At 44.5% G+C, this 26859-nt stretch overlaps 1 protein-coding gene across 1 annotated transcript in view; it reads right to left on the minus strand.

The window, feature by feature from the left end:
- Positions 1–26859, minus strand: part of CACNA1I (calcium voltage-gated channel subunit alpha1 I) — a 646661-nt gene that overhangs the window by 15063 nt on the left and 604739 nt on the right. The window contains exons 29-31 of the mRNA XM_078650206.1: positions 7937–8263; positions 7342–7488; positions 6728–6847 (exon numbers count right to left, since the gene is read on the minus strand). Of these exons, the coding sequence (XP_078506332.1) occupies positions 6728–6847; positions 7342–7488; positions 7937–8263 (594 nt within the window). The remainder of the gene's footprint in view (positions 1–6727; positions 6848–7341; positions 7489–7936; positions 8264–26859) is intronic.

Here is a 26859-nt window from a genome sequence, read left to right on the forward strand (position 1 = left end):
TAGGAGAAGGCCCCACACTGGAAGCACCAGAGTGTAGGGACGCAGGAGCACCCATGAACCTACCAGTCAAAGTACTAGAAAGGAGGAATGGATGCAAACCCACCAACAAGCATCCCGCTAGGGAGGAGTGAAAGAGGGCACTCGCAGAAGACAAGGCACCCAGAGGCAGGCGAGTGCGGAAGAGCAAGCTAAAGGTCCTCGTAGAATGGGGCGGAAGGGTGGATCTGAAGGAATCTGCGGCTAGAATCATTTCTACCAGATACATCGTTACCGAAGGTAAGTAACTTGTACATCTGATAGAGACTACTAGCCGCAGATTCCTTAACGTAGAATAGATACCCTAGCCTTACCCATGGAAGAGGAGGGTCTACGAAAGGACACCACCAGCCTGGACATCACAGAGGGTCCCTTAGGGGACTAGTCCGACCGGCAGGGCGAGGAGCCCTGTCGCCCGAGGCAAGGGGAACCCCTAGGGTCAGAACACCACCAATCCAAAGGGGGATGCGCAAAGAAGAAAGGAAGAGGAAGCCGGATCACACTCCGCAGAGGAAACAGGGGCAAGGCAAGAGGAGGCCGAAGCACCCCACGCCTACATCAGGCAAAAAAAAACTCCATCCAGGGCCAAGGCAAGGAAGTGGAAGAAGATCCACCCAGAGACGCCAAGGAGACAAGGCAGAAAGAAGGCAAGTCCCCCCTGACCAGGAACACACCCCGCGAAGAGGGCAGCTGATCCTACCACATGAAGAGGGCAGCTGATCCTACCACATGTAGAAGTCAAAAGACCAGACAGAACAGTGCCTACAGCAATAAAGCAGGCGGAACCAGAAAGAGCAGCCTTGGGACACCCAGGAAGACTGGGCAGGGTGCGCCTGAAAGAGGAAGGAACAGAAATCCATCTCAGCCCCCAAGACAGAGAGCCAGAAGGCGAGGAAGGCCCCGGAAACACCTCAGGAAGGGGTCCGCACACACAACACAAAAAGACATGGAACCAGAGCCATGACGCCAGGCTGCAGACTATTAAACAAAACACGAGCCAATACTGGAGTATCAATTCAACAACCATAAAGTTTTCAAAGAAAGCTGCTTTGATTAAAGCAAAAACAACCTGTTTTTCTTTTACACCATACAATACAATTGATTGCAAAAATATGAAAAGAAATATTTTGAATTGATTTATTTACCGATGCCTGGACGCACTGTTTTCTTATCTTTTCAAATGTTTGGAATGGGTTGTGTATGAATGGATGGCCAAGTGTGCTTGAAATTGTGTATTCATATGTTTGTATATATTGTATATAAAACTTTTTGCATTTTGTATTTTGTATTTTCCATGCACGATAAATAGTGTGCCCAAAAAAAGAAAAAAGAACGTTTAATAAAATAGAATAAACTTGTATGGTGTAAAAGAAAAACAGGTTGTTTTTGCTTTAATCAAAGCAGCTTTCTTTGAAAACTTTATGGTTGTTGAATTGATACTCCAGTATTGGCTCGTGTTTTGTTTAATAGTTTTGGTTGGACTCAGCCTTTCTGAGTAAGGAGTCAAGGCCCTTTTTGAGCCAGGCTGCAGACGGCAGGGCAGATCAGGCTAACAGCGCAACAACCCCGGGGAAAAGGGTACCCCAGGGCGCCGCCAAAGGCATTCCAACTACCTAGAAGGGAATTGCACCTGCAACGTACTTAAACGCCAGGGAGAGCAGAGACCCGAAGGCGACCACAACTTCCAAGCACAAAACAAGCTATATAACAGCTACCCCTACCCCACCTGGGGTATGTTAGTCCCAAGACATGGGAACCCTCTTAGGAAGAAACTTCGGCAGCAGATGAAAACAGAAAGAACCGCGGGAGAAAAATGCCCCGCAGAAGTCTTGTCAAGCAGCCAAAAGCAAACGACAGAAGGCCTAATCTCAGGGACAACCTGGTGCAGATAATCCAAGCAAAAACACGCAGCAGCCAACAGAGCCACAGTCCCAATAAAAGAGGACTCGTAGGCATATGAATCAAACAGATCGCACAACTGGGGCGACCTGCCCCAACGAAAGAACAGCTCCCAAGAACCAGATCAACCTACAGATCACTGAGGGGGAGCAGAAGGAGGAGGAGGAGGAGGAGGAGGAGGCCGAAGCCCCGCCAAGAAACTCCGGATGGCCGAGTCTGCCGGGGCGTGGAACAAAAGAGTGCCAGCGAAGGGAAGATCCACCAGCCGTTCCCAAACATTTTCTGGCAACACACTGTCCCGAAGCCAAACATGGCAGCGAAGGGCAACCGAAGGCGCCATGGCACGACCAAGCACCTCCAAGATGTCCAGAGTTGAGCAGAGAATAAACGCCGCCAGCTCCCTGCCATCTAGTGCGTGGTGCCACAAGTCAACACCAGCACCCTCCTGAGCAGCTGCAGATCCAAGGGACTCCGCCGAGCCCCACAAGCAAGAGGTGGCCCTAGCCAAACACGCATAAAGTGTTAAGGGCCCGAAGAGCCGCACTGGTCGAGGCAAAAATATTGCGCCCCCAATAATCCAGCCAACGGTGGTGGTGGTGATGGTGGAGACAACAGCGACGGCAGGGAGGGAAAGGCAGTCCGCAAAAGGGGCCCACTAGCAGAGGGGGGGAGGGAAAGGCACACCGGGTCACGCGGTCCTGGAAGGTGCAGGTGCAGAAGGTGTTGGGGCACCGGATCCCCCGTGGCGGGGCGCCCCCAAGCCCGCATCAGAGAATAACGGAGCGAACCCTCAAAGGGAAGCAACAGCTCCCTCCCACCAGTGCCCTGGTGAAGAACCTCCAAAAGATGATCCGAAGGGAAATGTGCAGCCGGATCACCCATGCGCAGAATTCCCACAACCGTGGAAACAGCGTGAGCGAAGGCCGCACCCACCTCCGTAGGGCCCAGCGGTGGGGAAAGCAGCTCCTCTGTTGCCAACGGCTGCAAGCTAAGGCGGCCATCCTCTAAGTCAATCGGAGTGGGGAAAGGCCAGCTCCAAAAGGGAGAAAGAGGCGCAGAGGAATGGGGGACTGGGTTTCCTCTGGCGAACACCGCGGGTGTGGTGATGGTGAGGAGCCGGCCTTGGATGACGTCGGGGAAAAAGCCATGACGCGGCAGCTCATCTCTGGCGAGGACAACGCCAGCAGGCGCCCAACCTTCAGGGAAGAGGGAACGTCCGAAGACGAATCCACGACCTGATGCCTGTCCGATGCAGTAGAATCCTCAACCTGGAGCAGGGCGTCGGCGTCGTCCAGAGCCACCGGAGACACCGGGCAGGCCTCCACCACATCACACAGCGCCGGAGACCGGGGCGGCTAAGGGACGGTGCCGGAACGGCGCCAACTCAACCTCCAATGAGGCAGCCGCCTGCGTGGAGGGACGAGGGGCACCCGGGGAGTGGGAAGGAGCCCCCAGCCAGCCTCGACCCATTAGTGGGCGAGGGGGGCCGGCAGACCCCCATGGTGCCGCCAAGGCCAACTCGACCTCCGGCGAGGCAACCGCCTGCGCGGAGGGATGAGAGGGACCCGGGGAGTGACAGGGAGACCCCGCAAGCCTCGACCCACGAGGGGAAGAGAGGGGTCAGCCGACCTCTGTGGTGCCGTCAAGGCCGACTTGACCTCCGACGGGGTGGTGGCCTGGGCGGAGGGACAAGAGGGGCCCGCCAGCCTTGACCCATGACGGGACGAGGGGGGTCCGCCTACCCCTGTGGCACTGCCAGGGCCAGCAGCTGCCGGCGCCATGGCGGCGTCACCTCGGCCTTAGACAGGATCACCTTGTCAAAGGTGATCCGAGCCCCGGCAACCTCCCGCAAAACCACAGGGACTCCTGTAGGAGTTTGCAGCGAAACAGGGGTGCCGTGGTCCGAAGGAGGGACCCTCGAAGGGCCGCACACCAAAGGCACCACATCCTCCAAACCTGGATCCGAACCAGTCGGCGCCGAAGTCGCCGGCGACGCCGCAGAAGGCCCCGCACCACGCAAGGGATCCGCTGACATTCCAGGAGGGGAAGGAGGAGGAGGAGGAGCCAGCGAGACCTGCAAAACCGTTGCATATGTCTCCATCTGGGCTCTCGGCGCCCCCTCACCGGGAACCGGTGGATAGGGGGACGATACGCGGGGCCGCATCACCCGTGGAGAGCCCACGCCCCCAACAGGCCGGAAACCAGCCCTCTGGGACAAACTGCGACACTTACCGACAGGGAAGCAACGCTCTTGCGGCACAGAAGAGGGATGAGGGCGACGATTATGATGGCTGCTTCGAAAACCTTGCGCAGAAGCTGATCGAGGTGACGAAGCCGACCTGGACATGCGAGCCGAGAGAAGTTTCATCCGGCGCTCCCTATGCGACTTCCGCTTCAACCGTTGGCACGCCTCGCAGTCAGTGGAGCCGTGATCTTTCCCCAAACACCACATGCAAATGAGGTGAGGGTCGGTCGTCGACATCAGGCGTCCACAAGATGAACACGTTTTAAAGCCCAAAGGCATCCGCACACTGTTCCCACAAATCATTACGCAATAGCGAAGGGAAAGGCCTAAACAGGCCCAGAGCTCAAACTGGATCCGCGTTGCACGTGGAAAAGGAAAAAACTGCGCGCCGGGGTGGGGCTTATGTGACCTCGTTGATGTTACGCCCACGGACGATGTCAGGGCGGAGTCACGGGGTACCACCCCCCGGCGCGCATAGATGCTGGGAAAATAATTTTTTTTCCAGATCCAGTCTCACGCCTGGGGATAATTCTACGTTAAGGAATCTGAGGCTAGTAGTCTCTATCAGATATATGATACAACTAGTAACATCATACCTACAACAAGGCAGGGCTATTGGCTTTGTCAATGGTTATACGTTGCATAAGATAAATAAGCAGCAACTATGGCTTGTTATGTATAATATTGAAAGAGCTTCAACTTAAAACCCTGGTGACACCACAACCATGTTGCTGCTCCTGCGTTTCAAAAAGGGAAGGGAAATCCAGAGAGAAAATGACTCTCTTTAAAGGACCCCTTCCTCTTCAATGCTCTCCTCGCATTACGTTATGCTGTAACTTTTCCACTAGTGAGAAGTGAGCAGTGTGAGCATTCACACATTGATTTGACTGCTGTCACTGCAGTCCGGAAAAAACGGACCGCCTGTGCCAGGGCACAAAATAGAGCCCGATAGAGACCCGTTTCGAGGCCTCCTTTAAAAAACTGCCGGTGCTCAGCACCAGTGCGACCCGGCCCACTTAAATCCCTGCATATACCCCATTCAAGCTTCCATTGCTGTACATCTCACTCATTATAAAAATTCCCCTGAATGCTTCCACTGTTGAAAAACCCAGTTAAGGCCTTGTATCTCTTCAACGCATTCACATGTCATCTATTTCTCATTTGTCTCCTTCCAATTTTGCCCGTTCTGTTTCTTCCCTCAGTGCTTCTGAAGTTGTCAATTTTATTCATAGTGATATAGCTCCTCAAAGTTTTCAAAGCTGTACATCCCATTTACACCTTAGCGCCCTCCAGTGCTTACAGTGTCTGTATCCCATTCTTCATCATGTATTTCCCAGCATGTCCAATCCACGATCACAAAGCTCCTCAGTACATCAAAACTTCCAGGGTCCATCCTGCTTGTGTATTCCCTCACCTCCTTCAATGCTGCCCATCACCTAGACCTACCACATGTGTCCAATGCAGTCTATCCCATTGTGATATTTCTCTCCAGAGTTCCCAAAGTATCCCACGTATGGATGCAGTGCTTCTCAAATGCTTTCACACTTGTTCATCCTTTTTAGAAGGATACATCTGAATGCATCTGGTGCTGGCCACCACATTTATGTTCCTAATGCTTTTTAGCACTTGCAATGTTGTGGTCTCTTCCCTGGTCATGAGGCTTCTCAGGCATGCCATGAGGCTCTACGACGACTGTAAGGCGTCTAGTGTTGTCTTCTGACTTAAGCCCAAGTACCTCCTCAGCACTTCCAATGTTCTCTCAAAGGAAATAGACGTGTGTATCAATCTATGGCCCAACATCACCAAGGGCACCATGTTGTCATACGGTGTATTGAGCAGATATTGGGCACATCCACCATTCTACAGACTGACATTACTGTGCAATTAGGCTTTTGAGAAGGGATTGTGAACATAACATTGATAAAAGCAATATTCTAGAGATCTTCATTAGCCGGGACACCAGGTTTGAGAGAGGGAGATGTGCATTTGACTGGGAGAGTTGCACCAATCTGAAAACCAAAAATAACATGCACATTCGGTTTGGAAGAGTGGTTGTGTGATTAACAGGGAGAGATGCACCAATGTATGGATCAAAATTATTGTGGACACTAAGTGTCTGAGAGTGTGCTGTGGAGGTAAGAGACATAAGAAATGCGTTACTTACCTGTAACTGCAGTTATCCAGTATTGGTATCTTTCATAGATTCACAAGCCTAAATCTATGAAAGATACCCTAATTCTGGATAAGCATTGAATTTGACATTACCAGGATTATCAGGTGTGGCTGGCAATGTAGGTAACAGACTGGTGCATCAATCTACAGACCGACATTACAAAGGACGCCAGGCTGTGAGAGGGGCTGCAGAGTTAAGAAGGGCAGCCCCATAAATCTATAGCCTGACTTTATAGGGAAATATGGTATGCAGGGATTTTGCATTCCAATCTGTTAGTTGTAGCTGGAAAAAGAGAATTATGAGGGACTGCCTGGGATGAGCTAATAGAAAAAATATAATTCATACAGACGCTATTTTGGCAGATGTCTCCATACCTTGCCATCTTTGTTGTTCAGCTGACAGAGGCTGTGATCATCTAGGCTGAGGTCATCAGTCAGCGCCGAGGATGACTTGTCTGAAGTTAAGGAGAAGGCCTCCACCTCAGCCAGCTGCACCTTGGGAGAGGAGAAGAAACATCCCTTATTGAGAATCTGATAGCCTCTCAAAGCTGGCCAGACCTATGCATCTGGCTTGTTCCCCTTGAGATTCTTCTTCAACCTACAACTTTAGGCTCCTTGGGCTCTGTCATCAGCTAATAAATTGACTGGGGAGATCTATGTTTAGTTTTGGCACGAATGCTGATGAGATGTGAGTTTGTGCAGAGGATTTGATGCTTTGCCAGTGACGGCACCTTTATTCTTAGGTAAATGATCTACTTAACTGCATGCCAGTGGTGGGAAATGACGAAGACTCAATTGAAGTGTTTAAGGCCATTATTGGGGAATGAGTGATACTCCACTGAATTTGTGTTTATTGTATAATCCTGCAGTGAAATCTACATAATCCCGAACCTTCTCAATAATCAAAATTATCAAGTACATTGCTCCCTGCAACCTGTCCTCCTGACACCCAGAGAATCCAGAATCCATGTGCCATGTAATAAGTTTACCTCCTGCTTGTCGTGGTTGCACTTCTCACACGCGGCTGGAGAGGAGTAGTGATGGAAGACCGAGCCAGACAAGTTATCGATGATCATCAGTTCTCCTTCGAACGAGTCCTTGATTATCAATGACACACTGTCCAGCCATAAGTTCTCCTAAAGCCGGGGAGGGATGTGGAGAGAAAGTAAAAGAAAGGTTGGGGAATTGTACATTTGTTCTACAGAAGTTCCAGATGAAGAACTCTGTACAAGTTAAGCATTTTAAGTACACAGATTTGGTTGGTTATACAACAAAATCTGACCCATCGCAAAATGTCGGGCTTACCTAACAGCATCATGTGAGCTTAACCCCTTCCATGCTCATGACGAGCTCAGCTCGTCATGCAGCACAGTGCTTGTGTGCTTATGACGAGCTGAGCTCATCATTACCACACCCGTTTTTATTGCTGTCCAGCACAGCAGGGGAAACTCTCAAGCAACAATGAGGTTAAATACAGGATGCCTCAAATTAGGGATATAAGATGCACATGGCATCACATGTGAAAGATTCCTCTAAAAGCGGGGACACGTTGCTATCAGATACGTTACCTGACCAGATCCCTACCTGGGCAGGAGAGTAGCACTTCAGGCTGCAGTGGCCCTCTGTTGTCGGCTTGCCTCCCCGGCTACCAGTGTCCCCACTGGATCCGGGCGAGCCACTCCCCTGGGAGCAGAGGCCATGGGCCAGCTCGAGCTCAATCTCAGCATCCAGCTCGGCATCCTCCTGAGCCTCCTTGTTGCTGTCGTCGAGGTGCTTCATGAGCACCGCCACCACTACGTTGATGAGCACGAACTGGGCAGTGAGAACGAAGCTGACAAAATAAAGGGGCGAGATGAACTGCAGGTTGCTCAGGCAGCTGCGGTCGTCACCGGCGCAGTCCCGCAGTGTGTCCTGCAAGACAGAGGGAAGCAAATTGCACACCTGGTGAACCTTTACGTTACTCACCATGAGGGTTAACTAGGTGATGTTAGTCCCACTGCATTCACAACGGACCTCTAATGGCTTCTAAAATATGGTGTATGAAATAGTTATGTGCTAATGGCTGAACTTTAATGTCAGTGAAGGGGTGAGTGAGCACATGCATCTTTTGTGTGCAAAACATATTTACTCTAGGCGCTAGCCACCTGGGCTGTGAAATGTTGAGACAAGATTGATTATCCTTTTTTAAAATTCATTTGGGCTTTTCATATCTAGCTCTGAAACCATCATATACAGAGTTTCCAGGGGCATGATATATGATACCTACATGTGCCATTCTAGGACGAGGTCTAGTGTGAAAAATGCCAGGAGAAATGTAAGGATCGTTCTAAATCTGAGATTTGGGTCCAATTCTTAAGGTACAATATGAACTGCCATTGTATGATAGGGTATGGCCTGCCATTGTACAGTATGGTATGGTATTATATAGTATGGTAAGGCATGCTATGGTGTGGCCTGTCATTATATAGTATGGTACAGGCTAATGTTGCCACTCGGGGGGGAAGAGGGCATTCCAACTTTCACGGGTCATGGCAGTGGGTCCACCATTGATTATATTTTTTTGAGTAGTAGTCATGGCAGTAATATTATTTGTTACAATGTTGTAAGGTCCCATTTTAGTGACCACAATCTGGTTGTACTAAAAATTAAGAATGTATTTGACAATAAGGAAAGCAGCTTGAGTCTAGTTGATAAATGTGATTTACGACCAACTGACCAGGCCCGTAGAATTAAATGGTGTAAAATAATTCCTGAGGACTTTTTTGGTAATTTGTGTATAAGTAGTCAGGAGGCCTTTAAACTTTGCTTGAATGACCAGGCGGGGGACATAGAGGTAATAGAGGCGTATAATAGGGTTTGCGCCGACATCGTGTCCCACCTGACACAACAATTTAAAAGGAAAACTCAAGGAAAGGTAGGCTGGTTTGACAACAAATGTTCTGCTGCCAATCACAAGTTAAAAGTAGCCTTAAAATCCAAACCAGTAGACAGAAAACTTGTGGCTACCCTCAGGAAAGTATACAAGACCACCATTGAGAAAAGGCGGCGTGAGATCAGAGAGGGTGCTTGGGCCGACCTAACCTCAACTGATGTCCTGAAAAGTAGCGCCAAATTCTGGGCCGTGGTCAATCAACCATTCTTCTCGGACTCAAGCAATAATGAACTGGATTGTGGCATCCAAGAAGAGAAATGGCACTTGCACTTTAAATCTGTTTATGAACAGGTAACCCCTGGGGCTGAGGACATGACTAGTTTATACCAACTCCCCTAAAGCCTAACGGTGGATGAGGATGAGGTGGCTGTAGCCATTGAAAAAATGACTAGTAATAAAGCTCCCGGGCCGGATGGGGTTCCCGCTGATCTTTTTAAAGTGGATATTTTATTCTGGTCCAAAATCTTAGCTAGAGTTTTCAACAGCATTTTTAAAGCAGGTATCCCAGAATCGTGGACCCAATCTGTAATTGTCCCTATTTTTAAAAAAGGAGACAGGGGAGAACCCGGAAATTATCGCCCTATATCCCTAATAGATTCTGCGGTTAAGGTCATAGGGAGGGTGGTTCTCATCAAACTTACTGAATGGTTAGAGGAGACTAACACCCTCTCCCCCCTTCAGTATGGTTTTAGAAAGGGACGGAGTACCATCGATCAGAGCTTAAACCTACAATTGCTGATAGGAAAATACACTAAAGCAAAGCAGGGATCCCTGTACATTGCCTTTATGGATCTGTCCTCGGCATTTGACCGAGTTAACAGATCCAAGTTGTGGGGCCAGCTCCTTAGCATAGGAATTGACCCAAATATTGTGTATTTTCTAGCCGACCTCCATAAGGACCTTACCGCTACAGTTCGCTATGACAGAAAAGGGAACTGCACAGGGAAAATTAGTATTACCAACGGTGTAAGGCAGGGCTGCATTCTTGCTCCCCTGCTCTTTACACTATATATTAACGACTTGGGTGGAACACTGGGCACAGCATGTAAAGATATACCTAGGGCAGGGAAATACACATTGCCCGCATTACTGTATGCAGACGATGCTGCTCTTATAGCCAGAACTGCAGTGGGTCTGCAAAGCCTGTTGAACTCTTTTTATAGTTTTATGACAAAACTGGATTTAGGTATCAATTTTGGCAAATCCCATGTAATGGTGGTAGGTCACCATGCAAATGCCAAAAAAAACGTCATGATTTTACATTGTAATGGCCACAAGTTATCAAGGGTTTCCAGATTCCCTTATTTGGGTGTTGTTTTTGATGACCGTTCCACATGGCACCCCCAAATGCTGGAGAAAAAAAAGGTTTTGGCACGATCCATATCTGCAGTCCTTGGTTTCTCACGTAAACTTGGGGTGAAGCCCATAGAGGCAGTTTTAAAAGTGTACGCTGCTAAATGTATAGCCATCGCTTTGTATGGTGCTGACCTGTGGGGCATTAGGCCTGTCAAATTTCTCCAAGTGATCGAAGATAATTTTTTAAAATCCATTCTCTCCTTGCCAAAATCCACGGCCAGCTTTATTGTACATCAGGAATGTGGGGTGGATTTTTTGGAAGACCGAGTTTCTATGGCCCCTCTGTTGAAATGGATATCTGTGTGGCTCAATCCAGCGCTTGTAGTTAATCATGAAATCCTGAAGGACTGCCTAAAATTAGATCATTGGAACATGATTCCTTGGCTAAAATATGTTGAACAGTTGTGTGTAAAGCTGGGAAGGACTGAACTGTTCCACAACCCATCCGCCCTTGTGAAGTCTGATTTGAAGTGGACAAAAAACACTTTTTTGTTGTATAGTGGATTGGACAGGGAAAACAGGGAGCTGATAAAACCCTCTGTTAGGTCTCATCAATTGATTGTCTCTTCAGACCATGAACCGGAACTTTACCTGAAGGTTGTTAATAATCCAAACCACAGGTACCTTCTCACTAAGTTCCGATTGAACAAAGTCCATTTGTTAATTTCTGGCCGTCATGGCTGGACCAGGGACTTGGATTTGAACATATGTAACTGCGATGGCTACTCCATCATGGACACTGCCCATTACTTGTTTTTTTGTACCCACTTCAAAGGCATCAGGAAAAAATTTATTATCCCCCTGTTAAAGGGGAGAGGGTTTAGGCAGGTAAAACCAGCTATTTTATATCTTCAGATGTTAACTAATATCTGGGAAATCTATAATGTGGCCAAATTTTTATCTATTGCAGTGAGATTGGGTAAAAAGATCAATTGGACGTAGAATACCCACTACTAATTCTGCTTATTGTATAACTGAATCTAGCTTTTTATTCTGTAATGTTTTTATCATCGCTTGCCTCTTTTTAATCGTAAAATGTAACTCTTTTTAACGATGTATTGCGACCTCTGGACCGTTTTTTAAGTGTGTCTTGTACTTTTATGGTTTCTGAAAATTGAACCGAATAAAGTATTTCTTGACTTGAAAAAAAGTATGGTACAGTACAGTACGGTATGGCCTGTCATTGTGTAGTGTGGTAAGGTACAGAATGATACGGCCTGTCATTGTATAGTATAGTATGGCCTGCGGTTGTATGGTATGGTTTGGTGTTGTATTGTGGTCTTGTCATCTTGTGAAGACATAGGATTGGACCGTTGATTGTTAGAATGTTGGACGGTCGTGAGGGATCAGAGGTGCCAATGCTGTTGGAAAATTCTGATGTATCTTTAATTTGTGGCATATGTAATTGACAGAAATTGTTTAAAAGTAGAAACTGTAAACTGACCTTCATTGGGAACAAAACATAATATATGGACTTTAATTGTATGGTACAGTCGGTATAGTATGGTATGGGCTGTCTTTGTGTAATATGGTATAGAATTATATAGCATGGTATTTGATGGTATGGTGGGTATGGCCTGTCACTGTATGGTATAGTATGGCATGTCATTGCATAGAATGGCAAGGTATAGTTTGGGATGGCATGGTATGGTATAGCTTGTCATTGTATAGAATGGTATGGTCTGATATGCTTTGGTACGGTCTGGCCTGTCGTTACATAGTGTTGTATGGTGTAGTATGGTAGTGTCTGCCATTGTATACTGTAGTATGGTATAGTATAGCTTGCCACTGGATAGTATGGTATGGCCTGATATGGTATGGTCTGTAATTGTATAGTATGGTATGGTATGCTATGATATGTAATTAGAAAGTTTAGTATGGTGTGGCATTGGGTGGAGTGGTCTGTCATTGTATAGGGCAGTGTGGTATTTTATTTATGCGTTTTTATATAGCGCGGACTTTACCCGAAGGTGTCAGAGCGCTTCACAATAGGAACAGAACTGATACATGAGAACATTACAAGTGAACAAATTACAACAGTAAACGTTACATTACATGAGGCAAAAGTGAAAATCGTGAGCAAACAAAATAGAAGAGGTAGCAAACGGTGCATTACAGGAGGAAAAAGTGACATGTGTGCAGGTTACAAAAGCGTACAAAGTACAAGTAGAGGTATAATACTGAAATAAATGGCGGACACTCAAACACAAGAACAAACATTACGTAGGCATGGTATGGTCTGTCATAGTATATCATGATACAGTATGGTATGGTCTGTCATTGTAAGGTATGCTATAGCCTGTCATTGTATATGGTATGGGATTTCATTGCACAATATGGTACTGTATAGACTGTCATTTTATTGAGTATGATATGGCCTGTCACTATATAGTATGGTGTAGTAATGGTGTGGTATGGAATGGCCTATCATTGTTTGGTATGGTATGGTGTTATATAGTATGATATGGCCTTTCATTGTATAGTATGGTATGACCTGTCATTGTATTGTATTGTATGGTATGCTCTGGGAGGACCTGTCAAAGTATATGGTATGGTATGACCTGTTATGGTATGGTCAGTCATTGTACAACATGGTATGGCCTGTCATTGTATAGTATAGTATAGTATAGTATGGTATAGTATAGTATGGCCTATCATCCTATAGTATGGTATGATTTGACTTTGTATAGTATGGTATGCTATGGCAGGACCTGTCAATGTATAGTATTGTATGGTATTGCATCAGCTGTTATTATATGGCATTGTACAGTATGGTATGGTATGGCCTGTCATGGTATGGTATGATCTGTCATTGTATACTATGGTATGGTATAGACTGTCATTGTATAGCAGAGTACAGTATATTATAGCATGGCTTGTCATTGTGTAGTATGTTATCGTATACCACTGTCTGCCATTGTATAGCGTATTGTTTTATGGCTTGTCATAATATACTATGGTATGATATATCTTTGATTGTAAAGTAAGGTTTGATATGGTAAGGTATGAAATTGTATGTTAAGCAATTGTATGGTATGGAATGGTATGGTGTAGTATGGGCTGTCACTGTTTAGATAGACATGGTATAGCCTGTCATTGTATGGTATGGTATGGCTTGGTATGGTATTGCATCGTACTGCCTCTCATTGTATAGTAAGGTATGGTATGGCCTGTCATTGTATAGTATGATATGTTATGGCATGTGATTATATAGTATGGAACGGTGTGGTCAGTCATTGTATATTAGGGTGTGTCATTGTATAGTATGGTATGATATGGTACAGTATGGTATTATCATGTGATCTGTCAGGGTATAATATGACATGTCATTGTATACAATAGTATGCTATGGATGGTCGTATAGCATGGTATAGAATGATATGGTGTCATAAGGCCTATCATGTTATGGTATGGCATGGGTGTTCATTATATGGCATGGTCTGGTATGGAATGTCATTGTATTGTATGGCATGGTATTGCCTGCAATTGTATAGTATAGTATGGTATGGCATAGTATTGTACGGCCTGTCATTGTATAGTTTGGCATGCTAATGAACAGTCATGGTTTAGTATGGTATTTTATGATTTGCCCTGTCATGTATAGTATGGTATGGTATAATATGGCCTGTCATGACATGGTATGGTATGGTATGGAATGGTGAAGGCTACTGGAATTATGCGGCAGGGGGTGGCCAAATTATGCAACAGGGTTAAGTAAATTATGCAGCAGGGAAAGGCAAACTATGTAGCGTAATGGGGCATATTTTGTGATAGAATTACTTAGTTATTTTGCCATTTTTAGGTTGAGTCTATCGTGGCAGCGCATGCGCTGCTGGCTTTGCGAGACATGCAATATTCAGTATAGCGTGGAAGCTTCGTGGAAGCTCTGCCCACTCTCCACCCACCTTTTTCATTGGCTTAGGTCCTAAATGCTGCCTTCCGATTGGTTTTAGGCTTGATAGTCCCTCCCCATAATGGCCATGTCGCCACGTGGCCCCTTTACTCCGAACACTATTTTTTCCCACCCCTCCCAAAGTCTGTGACTTCTTACACCCCCCCCCCCACCCCCGGGCCCTCTCCCATGCACTCCTGTTTGTGCCTTCTCGCACCCGCCCACCCGCACTCCCACACCCGCACTTCCGTTTCCAATGCAATAGGTCTCACGTAAATGCGAGTCCTATTGCATTGCAAATGCTTGTTACACTTGTTAACCCTGTCTGGGCATTGGTTGCTCCTCATGTTAACACCCACATATAGAAATAAGCAACGAGTGAACATTTTTAAATATCCTTCTACTGTGCTGCAACATGTGTCACTGTGATTTTTGTTACATTTTGAACTGTTTGAGCTAGAAACTATTTTTTGTTAAAATTTGCAGATTATGCAGCAGATGACTGCATAATTCCAGTGGCCATGGATATGGTATGCCTGCCATTGTATTGTATGGCATGTTATGGTATGGTGAGGTGTGGTATGACCTGTCATTGTATAGAGTGGTATGGTATAGAAATGCATGGTATGGCCTGACCTGCTATTGTATACTATGCAATTATAAGGCATGGCCTGTCTTTGTATAGTATTGCATAGTATTGTACTGTATAGTATGGTATGTCATTGTATAGCATGGGATAGTGTGGCCTGCCATTATATAGTATGATATGGTATTGCCTGTCATTGTATTGTATGGTATGGCCTGTCAAAGTATAGTATGGCATAGTATGCATAGTCTGTCATTGTATAATATGCATGAAATGCTATGCCTTGTTATTCTATGGCCTGGCATTGTACAGTGTGATATGGTATGCTTGTCATTCTATACTATGGGATGGTATGTTATCCTATGGCCTATCATCTCATGGTATGGTATGTGGGGGGTGATTATATAGTATATTATAGTTTGGTATGTTACAGTATCCTGTGGCCTGTCATGGTTTGGTAAGGAATAGTATGGCTTTTCATTGTATAAAGTATGGTACAGTACATTATCGTATGATATGGCCTTTCATGCTACGTTATGGTATGGTTTGTCATTGTATGGTATGTTATGACCTGTTATTTGTACAGTATGGCATGGCCTGTCATTGTATGGCATGGTATGGTCAGGCCCAGTGGAATTATGTGATTGTGCAGCGATTTTCAGATGATTATAGATTTTCCGCATTTGCTACATAATCCATCATCTGCTGCATAATCTACAGAATGTAGCAAAAAAAGGTCGTTTCTAGCTCAAATGGTTCAAGAGTTACTAGAAATGCGATGACACATGTTGCCGCACAGTGAAAGGCCTTTTCCAAAGCTGGACTGCACACCTTTCTGTTGCTTATTGCTATATTTTGATGTTAAACTGGCACTAATGAGGTGCAATCAATGCCCAGCGAGTGTTATCAAGTTTAAAAACAAGCATTGGCATACCCAATAGGTCTCGCCTTTGGGGCGTTATAAGTATTTAGTGGCCAAAACGGACAGCAAAGTCAAACCTCGTGGGAGGAAAAAGGCTGGCTTCAGAGTAACCCGTTGCAGCCCGCGGACACACATTCCAGGGTTTATCTTGGCATAGTCCCTCCAAAAATGTTGTTAGTGAAGTCTGGTATACATACTTTGGCAAAGTTCAAAGACTGTCCGCCTGCATGATGATAGTGTGGCTAATAGACATGACCACATGACTGGGCATGTTACCCCCTCGCCCACCTCACAGACACCCCTCCCTCTCCTTTGAGGTATGGCTGCCTGGGTGAGGCTAAGGACCGCATCTGGAATTAATCCAGTACTCTCAGAACGGGAAACATCGTGGACGCCGCTTTTGCACCGCAGAATAAGGCCACGCACCGCTCTTCCTTGCCGGTGACCCCCTGCAACCGGTGAAAGTAATGCCCCAGGCAACAGCTGCTGCTCCCACCAAACACACACAAGCTGCACGTCCAGGATGTAATCTGCAGAGTGTATAAACCTGAGCGTCCTTCCCGTGCTGTGAGGGCCACACCAGCCCTGCCCGGCTCAAAATCAAACGTTAGTTTATGACAAGCTACAGAATCTGGGTAGACCAGAATGATGCAATGGCCGGGTCACCCTCGCAGAGCATCACCCCAAGTAGCACTTCTCCCTGGTCCTGAGGTCCAGTGTAACAAATCCTGTGCTACAAAGAGGACACCCCCTCCAATGTGCTACACGTCAGATCACACATTGAGGTCCGCGGTTCAAGTCAAAGACTCACAAGCAATGCAAAGTAATCCCACTAGCCCTCTCCAGATGTGCTTCAAGTAGGGTAAAGAGCCAACAAGAGACAGGCGTGGAAACAAATCTCTCTGCGGGGTGCAGCTCAGCCCTGCCCCAACTGTGAGCAATGAAAAACAAACACAGCGGGAACGGCGGCAGCGCCCAAGGGCTAAATAGGCAGCTCAGGCTAGTCTATGACACCCAGGACGGATGTCCCACACACACAAAGAAGAGCTCTGCAGAGCGCCCCCGGAGCCCAGCACCGGGCCTTACCTGCAGCCGTCTCAGGGCTCTCCAATACTAGGCAGAACGCAGTGTCCAACCGCTTTGTTTGGGTTCTTCCCCTGCTCTGGGACGCGGCCCTCTGTGCACTTCCCCTCTTAGCATCGGCTCCTTGTAACCCGATTCCTGCAGTCAAGCCCCCTGACACCCCTCACATGTCTGTAAGTATTTCACAGTTGTACCGATGAAGGCTGGTCGACCACAACTTACATGTGAAATTTGAAACTAGTTAACATTTGCATCAGAAAGTGGGACAACATGTAACTTCTGAAAACAACGTCTACAGTTACGTGGATGTAGGAAAAACTGCAGAAAATGGCTACGGCTTAAACTCTGCGAGCGTCGCTCAGAGTTACACATGCTGTGAAGGAATAAACAACAAGCGCGGCCACGCGGCCGCAAAAGTGAAAGCAAACATGATCCACAACAGATGGCACCCTGCGCGCCGCTGCTCGGTGGATTCTGCCCCACGCACAAGTGTTAGGAAAGTGCAAACCGATTCCAAACGGTCATCTCCCAGAGCAGCGCATGCGCACTGCGCTAGGCTTGACCTAATGATGAATGAAAGCAGCAATACTATTACCAAATGTGCCACATTATGCCGCAAACATTTTCTTTTTTGCAGCATATAGTTTTGTATAGTATAGTATGGGATATTATAGTATGCTATGGTATGGCCTGCCATTGCATATTATGGTATTGTGTTGTGTTCTTGTCATCTTGTGATGACACAGGAATGGAATGTTGACAGCTGGAATGTTGGCTGGTCAAGAGTGAGATGAAAAGAGACTTGTTATCAGAGCAGACCTGTTAATGCTGTTAGAAAATACAGATGCATCTTTTCATGGTGGGGTATGCTATTGACAATAAATTACAAAGTAGTAACCAAGAACTGATCTCTGTTGGGATCCCAACATAACACATGGCCTGACATTGTATGGTACGGTAGGAGATGGTATGGTAACACCTGTCTTTGTAGAGTATGGTATGTCATGGTATAGATATGGCAGGGCATGGTATGGTATGATATAGAAAAGCATGTAATTGTTAGTATGGTATGGTATATGTTGGTATGGAATAGTATGGTATGGTATAATATGGTATGGTAGAGTACGGCCTGTCATTGTATAGTATGGAATGGTATAGCATGGCCTGTTATTATATAGTATGGTATGATTTGGTGGTGTCTGTCATTGTACAGAATGGTATGGAATGACACAGCCTGTCATTGGTATGGTAAGTGTCATAAATTGGGTTATTGATTAACTGGGGTGTGAGCCCTGGTCAAGCATCAACCACAATCCTAGTCAGGGTAAGGCACAAGCGAACCTCAACTTAACCACCTATGGTCAACCTCCTGGTAGCTTGGCAAGGAGCAGTCAGGATTAACTTAGAGGCAATGTGTAAAGTATTGGTGCAACACTTCAAACTGTAATACAGTGGAAACATCACACAAAAGACCCCACCCCAGGATAGAAAAATAGAGCCTAATTCAATAAATTGAACAAGACCCAAACAGCAAAAATCCAATCAGTAGAACCAGAGATATTGAATTTTACAGTCTTCAGAGAAAATAGAGGCAAAAGGCATAAAGCGCCAACTAGGGATATCTGGTCACGCTAGACAGGTACAAAGTGACAAGTTCAAGCCGACCGCGATGGGGCACAGGCCAGCTACAGGGACCCAATTAGGCCAGCTGAACAGAGTACCGTAAATCTTGGTTTGCGGAACGTTGTGTGGATCCATGACAAAGATGCGTCACACAGCGGAGGCAATGCGTTGGTTCTTTGATGCGGTGAGGCTGCAGGGAGAGGTCTTGTTGCATCGATGTGGAAGGTCCCATCAACGGGGCTTAAGATGCAAAGTTCGGAGTCAGGGATGCGTTGAGCAATCGGGCAATGCATTGGGTTCGAGGAGTTGAGATGCGGAGTCTGGCTTCATTGTCGAGGAAAGATGCGAGGGCCTGAGCCGATGATGTGTCAGGCAACGATAGTTCCAAAGGCGATGCAGGCAGTGGCGGAGATGCAAATCTTTGCGACAGGTCCAATCCACACAGTAGAGGAGATGCATTGGTTCTGCTCGGGGGTGCTCTGCGCAGCAGAAGAGATGCGTTGGATCCGCTTGATCCACAGAGGCCGGCAAAGCACCTTAAGCCCACTTCCAATGGTCCAGGACTGGGGTGGCACCACTTTCCTGGGTAGACTCACAGATTGCAGAGTCCAGGTGCAGATGCAAGTTTGTTGGAAGCCTGTTACATCTGTGAGGCTTCAGGTTAGGAGGCCAGCCAACTAAGCCGTGCAGTCACTCTGGGTTCTGGGTTCAAGAGATGTAGGTCCAGTGATCTCACCCAGGCAAGAGGGCAGCAGGCAGCAGGTTGGCACAGCAAAGTAGGGGTCGAGCAGAGTGGCAGTCCTTCAGCAACACAGGAGTACTTCTTCCTGGCACAGTATCCACAGATCCAGATGTGTACTGAAGTGGTGGTGTCTGAGGTTCTTCTTTTATTCACAGTTGGGCCTTTGAAGTGGGAACAAGCTACTAGAGGCATGACTTTGAAGTGCACAGATTCACTGCCTTCCATGCTCTGGTTCCAGACTAACTATAAGGGGTATGCAGATCTTTGTGTGGAAACAGGACACAGCCTATTCAGGTATAAGTGAGGCTGTGACCATCTCCTCCCCCATATACAAAGCCCAACTGCCAACTACACCAAGTCATGTGACCACAGACAGGTTGCAGACTCCGAATGGCTAAGTCCAAAAAATGTAAACTTTCTAAAAATGGCATTTTCAGATTTGTAATTTAAAATCCGACTTCACCATAATTTAGGATTTTAAATTAGGATTCCAGAGACACCAAACATGAACCAGTTATTTCTTCCCATTTAAAAATTACACTGATAAAATGTAATAAGGCAACTTCCATGTTTAAAACTGCACACACAGGCTCTACAATGTCAGGCCTGAGATATGTTTAAAGGGCTACTTGAGTGGGTGGCATAATCAGTGCTGCACACCCAGTAGTAGCTTTTAATTTATAGGCCCTGGGCATATATATATATTGCACTTTACTAAGGATTTAGAAGTACATTAAATGTGCCAATTGGATATAAGTCAATGTTACTATGTTTTGAGCAGACAGCACAAGCACTTAAGCACCGGTTAGTAGTGGTAAAGTGTGCAGAGTCTTAAGGCGAGCAAAAACAATGTCAGCAAAAACAGGAGGTCTGAATGTAAAAAAATTAGGGGGAAACCATGCCAAGGATGCGAGGTCTAACAGTAAGGTATGATGTGGTATGTATGGTAAGGTGTGACTTGTCATTCTATAATAATAAGGGAGTTTTATAAAGCGCGCGTTACGCTCAACAAGCGTGTCCCTGCGCTAGGACAGATAAAAACTCATGCAGGCAGGCCGTATGGTCAACTAGAGTTACCGTGTGTAGAGATGTGTTTTTAGCTTCTTCCTGAAGTTGGTTTCAGACAATTCAAGGCGAAGATCCAGGGGTAAAGCGTTCCAGCCCTTCGCCACCAAGTAGCGAAATGATCTGCCTCCCATGCGAGCCTTTCTTGTCCTCGGGACCTTTAACAGGACACCATGGGAGGAACGCAGCACTCGCATATGTTCATATCTGGAGACCAGACTCTGAAGTGGTGCTGGTGCCCTCCCATTAAGGATACGATGGCAGGTGCAGAGGGCCTTAAACTCGGCCCTTCTCTTCACTGGGAGCCAGTGAAGAGTCTGAAGGGCAACCTTAGAGGCTGATCTTTTAGGAAGCTTCAGAATATAGTATGGTATAGTATGATTAGGTATGGTATAGCATGATATAGCACAGCTCCTCATTATATAGTTAAGTATGGTATGGTGTTGATTTTTTATTGTATATATGTTATCATATAACATGTCATGGTATGTTACGGTATGGACTCTCACTTTATTGCATGGTATGGAATGATCTGTCATTGTACAGTATGGCATGATATGTTCTGTCATTGTATAGTATGATATGGTATAGTCGAGTATGGCCTGTATGGTATGGTATGGTGCGGTGCGGTATGGCATTGTAAGGTAAGGCCTGCTAATGTATAGTATTGTATGGTATGACCTGTCATTGCATAGTATTTCTATGGTATTGCCTGTCACTGTATTGTATGGTATGGCGTGGTACATTAAAGTATATTATTGCGTGTCACTGAATGGTATGGTATGGCCTGTTATAATGTAGTATAGAATGGTATGGTATGGTGTGGCCTGTCCTTGTATTGTATGTTATGGTGTTGTCTGTCATTGTACAATATGGCATGGCATGGTATGCCCTGTCAGTATATAGCAGAGCATGGTACAGTATGGTATGGCATGGCTTGTCATTGTATAGTGTGGCAAGGCCTGTTAATCTATAGTGTGGTATTGTATGGACGGTCATAACGTACTATGGTATTGTATGGCCCGTCACTGTAAAGTATTGTATGGCATATAAGAACAGTCATTGTATGGTATGAAATGGTATGATATGGTATGGTCGGTCATCATGCAGCATGGTATGGTACAGTACGGCCTGTCATTCTATGGTATGGTATGGTATGATATGTTATTGTATGGCCTGTCATTGTACGGCATGGTATACTATGGTCTGTCAATGTATAATATGGTATTGTAAGGCCTGTCATTGTATAGTATAATAAGGCATCGAATGGCCTGTTATTATATGGTATGGTAAAGAGTGGTCATTGTATAGTATGGTATGGTATGGCATACCAGTGTATAGTATGGTGTGGTATGATACGTTATAGTATGGCATTGTATGGCCTGTCATTGTATGGTGTGATATGGCCTGCTACTGTATATTATGGTATGGTATGGCCTGTCTTTGTATAGTACAATACGGTATGCTATGGAATGGTATGGTTAAATATGGCCTATCTTGGTATGGTATGGGCTGTCATTGTTTAGCGTGGCATGGTATGGTCTGTCAGTGTACAATACGGTATGATATGTAGAGTATAGCATGGTATAGTACAGCCTGTAATTGCATAGTATGATATGGCATGGTATGGGATGTTGTGGTATGGACTGTCATTATATAGTATGGAATGGTATGGTCTATCATTGTATAGTATGGTATTGCTTGCCATTGTATTGCATGTTATGGTAGAGTATTGCATTTATTGTATTGTATGATATGGTATGGTCTTGTATGGCTTGCTATTGTATAGTATAGTGTGGTATGGTATAGCTTGTTATTATATAGTATAGCATGATCTGGTGTAGTGTATAGTATGGTATGATAGTAATTGTATAGTAGGATGGTATGGAATGGTGTGGTATGGACTGTCATTATATAGTATAGAAATGTATGGTCTGCCAATGTATAGTATGATTCAGCCTGTTATTATATATAAGTCTATGGTAGAGTATTGAATGTATTGTATTGTATGATATGGTGTGGTATGGTATGGTCTTGTATGGCCTGCTATTGTATAGTATGGTAGGGTATAGCCTGTTATTATATAGTATAGTATGGTATGGTATGGTATGGTATGGTATGGTATGGTATGGTATGGTATGGTGTAGTCTGGCATTGTATAGTATTGTATTGCCTGTCGTTGTATGGTATGGTAGGTTCGGCCTGTAATTGTATAGCATTATATAGTATGGTATATTATGGCTTGTCATTGTATAGTATGGTATGGTATAGTATAGTATGGCCTGTCATTGTATAGCATGGTATGGTATGGTATGGCCTATCATAATATATTGTGGTAGGGCTGTCATTGTATAGAACGCGATGGTATGAGCTAATATGGTATGGTCTGTCATTGCAAAGTATGGTATGGTATGATACGGCCTCTCATTGTCTAGTACGGTATGATATAGTATGGTATTGTATGGTTTGTTATGTCATGGTCTGTTATTATATAGTATGGTATAGTATGATTTGGCTTGGAATGGTGTAGTATGGCATGGTATGGACTGTCATTGTATTGTAGAGTATGCTATGATATGATATGGTATGTATAGTGTAGCTTGTGATTGTATAGTATGCTATAGCGTGGCTTGTCTGTCTATTGTATAGTATGGTATGGGATGTCATAACATACTATGGTATGGTATGGCTTGCTATTGTATAGTATTGTGTGGTTTGGTATGACTTGTCATTGTATAGTGTAGTATGGTATGGTATAAGCTGCCAGTGCATGGTGTGACCTGTCATCATATAGTATGGTGCAGTATGACCTGTCATAGTATACCATAATATGGTATGGTACAGCCTGTCAGTGTACTCTCGTTATGGCCTGTCTTTTATAGTATGGATATAGGTTAGTATGCAATAGTATGGTATACCCTGTCAGTATATAGCATGGTATGGTACTGTCTGTCATTGTATAGTATGATAAGGTATTGAATGGCCTGTCATTATATAGTATGGTATGGTGTTGCTTGCCATCGCATAGTATGGTATGGCATGCCATATTATAGTATGGTAAGCCTTAGTTTCAGTTTATTTCTGATTCAGAACTCCAATTAGTTCCACATAAAAATATACAAAAAAGAATGAAATGTACAATGTATCATATCGTAGTATTCTTAATAAAAGAATAAAATGTGATCAGGGACATAACAATTATAATTTCACTATGTGAATGGAGGTTAAAAGCAAACATGACTCCATATAATCACACAACCTCATGTATAAAGTGTATGTGCACATATATGAAAATCTTTACACAATATATCGAATGGTATGGTCTGGCCTGTCATTGTATAGTATGGTATGGTGTGGTACGGTATGATATGTCTTTGTATAGTATAGTATGGTCTGTCATCATATAGAATCCTATGGTATGGTATAGGCTGTTATTGTATGGTATGGTGTGGTATGCTATGGTATGGCAAGCCATTGTAAAGTATGGTATTTATGTTAATATATAGTATAGGGTGCTATGATATTGTGTGACGTGTCATTGTATGGTATGGTATGGTATGACTTGTCATTGCAGAGTATGGTATGGTATAGTTGTCATTGTACTGTATGGTATGGTATGGAGTGGCCTGTCATTACATAGTATGGTATGGCATGGTGTGACCTATCATTGCACAGTATGATATGGTACGGTACCGTTGGGTATGGTATGGTATGTCCTGCCATTGTGTGGTATGGTATGTTAAGGTATGGTTTGGTTTGGTATGGCCTGTCACTTTACAGCAGAGTATACTATGTTATGGTCTTTCAAGGCCTGTCATTGCATAGTCGAGTATGGTATGGCCTGTCATTTTTTTGTATGACACGGTATGGGATGGTATGGTGGGGTGTGATATAGCCTGTCATTGTATAACACAGCATGGTAAGGCTAAAATAAAGTATGGTATGATCAGGCCCACTGGAATTATGCGGCAGGGGAGCGCAAAATTATGTGGCAGGTTTACCTATATTATGGAGCATTATGGGGCACATTTTGTGATAGTATTACTTCATTACTTTGTCATTTTTAAACTTGTTAACGCTGTCTGGGCAATAGTTGCAGTTCATTAATACCAGTTTAACAGCTAAATAAAGCAATTAGCTACAGAAAGGTGACCAGTCAACCTTTGCAGAGGGTCTTCCATTGTGTTGCAGCACAAATCACTGCTTTTTTTGTAACTTTTAATCCGTTTGAGCTAGAAAGAAATTTTATTTTGTTAAAATCTGCAGATTATGCAGCAAATAATGGATTATTGTGGCAAAAGCGGCAAATCTACAACTATGTAAAAATCAGTGCGGCCGCACAATCACATTATTCCAGTGTCCCTGGGTATATGATATGATATGGTGTGCCCTTATAATTGTATAGTATGGTATGGTATAGTACGATATGGTATATCCTGCCATTGAAAGATATGGGATGGTTTGGTATGATATGATATGGCATGCCATGGTTTAATATGGTATAGTATGATATGACCTATCATTGTATAGTATGGTATAGACAGTCATGTGTAGTATGGTATGTCATTGTATAGTATTATAACGTATGGTGTGGTCATTATACAGTACAGTATGGAATGGTGTGGGCTGTCATTGTATAGTATAGTGGGTGGTGTGTCATTGCACATAATGGTATGGTATGATATGGTATGTTATGCTATCCTATGGCCTATCATTGTGTGGTATGGTATTGCATGGTATGGTATGGCAGGGTATAGTACAGAATGGCACAACAAGGAATGTCCTGTCAATACAGTATGTCATAATATGGCCTGTCATTTACTATGATATTGTGTGGTGTAGTATGGTATGGTATGGTGTGGTATGGTATGGTATGGTATGGTATAGTGTGGTGTGCTATGGACTGTCATTCTATTCTATGATATGTTATGTTATGGGATGGTATGGTGTGGTATGACCTGTAATTGTATAGTATAGAATGCTATGGCCTGTTAACATATCATACAGTATAGAATGCTATGGTGTGGCATGTCATTGTATGTTATGGTATGATATGGCCTGTCATTGCATGGTATGTTATGATATGGCCTGTCATTGTATGGAATTGTATGGTCTGTCATTTTATAGTAAGATAACATTCTTATGGTATCTCCTGTCATTATATAGTATGGTATGTAATGGTGTTGTCTGCCTTTGTATAGTATGGTATGGCATGTCATTGCATAGTATGGTATGAAATGGTATGTTATAGTATTGTATGGCCTATAGTGGTATGGTATGATATGATGTGGCCTGTAATTGTGTAGTATGATATGGTATGGTTTTCCATGTCATTATATGGTATGGTATGGCTTAATGTGATATGTTATGGCCTGTCATTGTATAGTATGGTATAGTATGATATGGCCTGTCATTGTTTAGAATGGTAATGCCTGGTATTGTAAAGTATGATATGGTATTGTATGGCCTCTCATTGTATAATATAATATGTTATGAAATTGTATGGTATTGGCTGTAATGGAACAGTAGGATAGCACTCTCAAAAAAGAGGAAGCAGTACTTGGTCCATGCTACAGGGAAGGTGGAAACACACAAACAGAAAGTGAAGCCAAAGTGAAGTCAGCTTGCGCTAACCAAGACATCAAATAAGGCTGACAATGAAGTCAACGAATGGTAAGTAATGGGTGGGCCCTATGCGCCTTCCATGTAAACAAAATGTCTCCAAACTAATAGCGGAAATCTAAAGAAATCAGCTCAGAAGTCTAAAGTGGAAGAAACACGATTTGGTAACAGTGCTTATTTGTAGTTCAAAGATCAGATTTGAATACAAAATTGTGCTAAAATTGCAAACTGATGGTGCGGGTTTAGGGCATTTGCCCACTGATACAGAACACAGGGCACTGTCCAGTCAGATAGCTTACTGAAGACAGTGAGGATTTCAGATTTTGAAGGGTTTAACTTCAAAAAACATTTGCATTGATGGGTTGTTCCCAAATCCGATGGAATGATATATTGTGATAGGTAATTACACTTCGGCAGCACCATGAATAAGAATTGGGTATCCTCAGCAGAGTAGTACATTTTAATTTAGAAATGTTCTAACTGCTGGGCAAGGTGGCAATCTACTTACTTACTGTCTACTATACCAACTGGCATGTAGGGCAGCAATAAAGGACCTTTACTTCTGTCTGTCTTGGGAAAAATGTGTACGATGCCCCAGGTATGGTTCAGGGAATTCATGTTTGTTTCCACAGTGCCACTCCAGGTGTTTTTTGACCTGCCTCTCTTACGTTTGCTCTCTGGGGT

The sequence above is a fragment of the Lissotriton helveticus genome, chromosome 1_1 (genome assembly GCF_964261635.1).
Source record: "Lissotriton helveticus chromosome 1_1, aLisHel1.1, whole genome shotgun sequence".
Classification (NCBI taxonomy): Eukaryota; Metazoa; Chordata; class Amphibia; order Caudata; family Salamandridae; genus Lissotriton; species Lissotriton helveticus.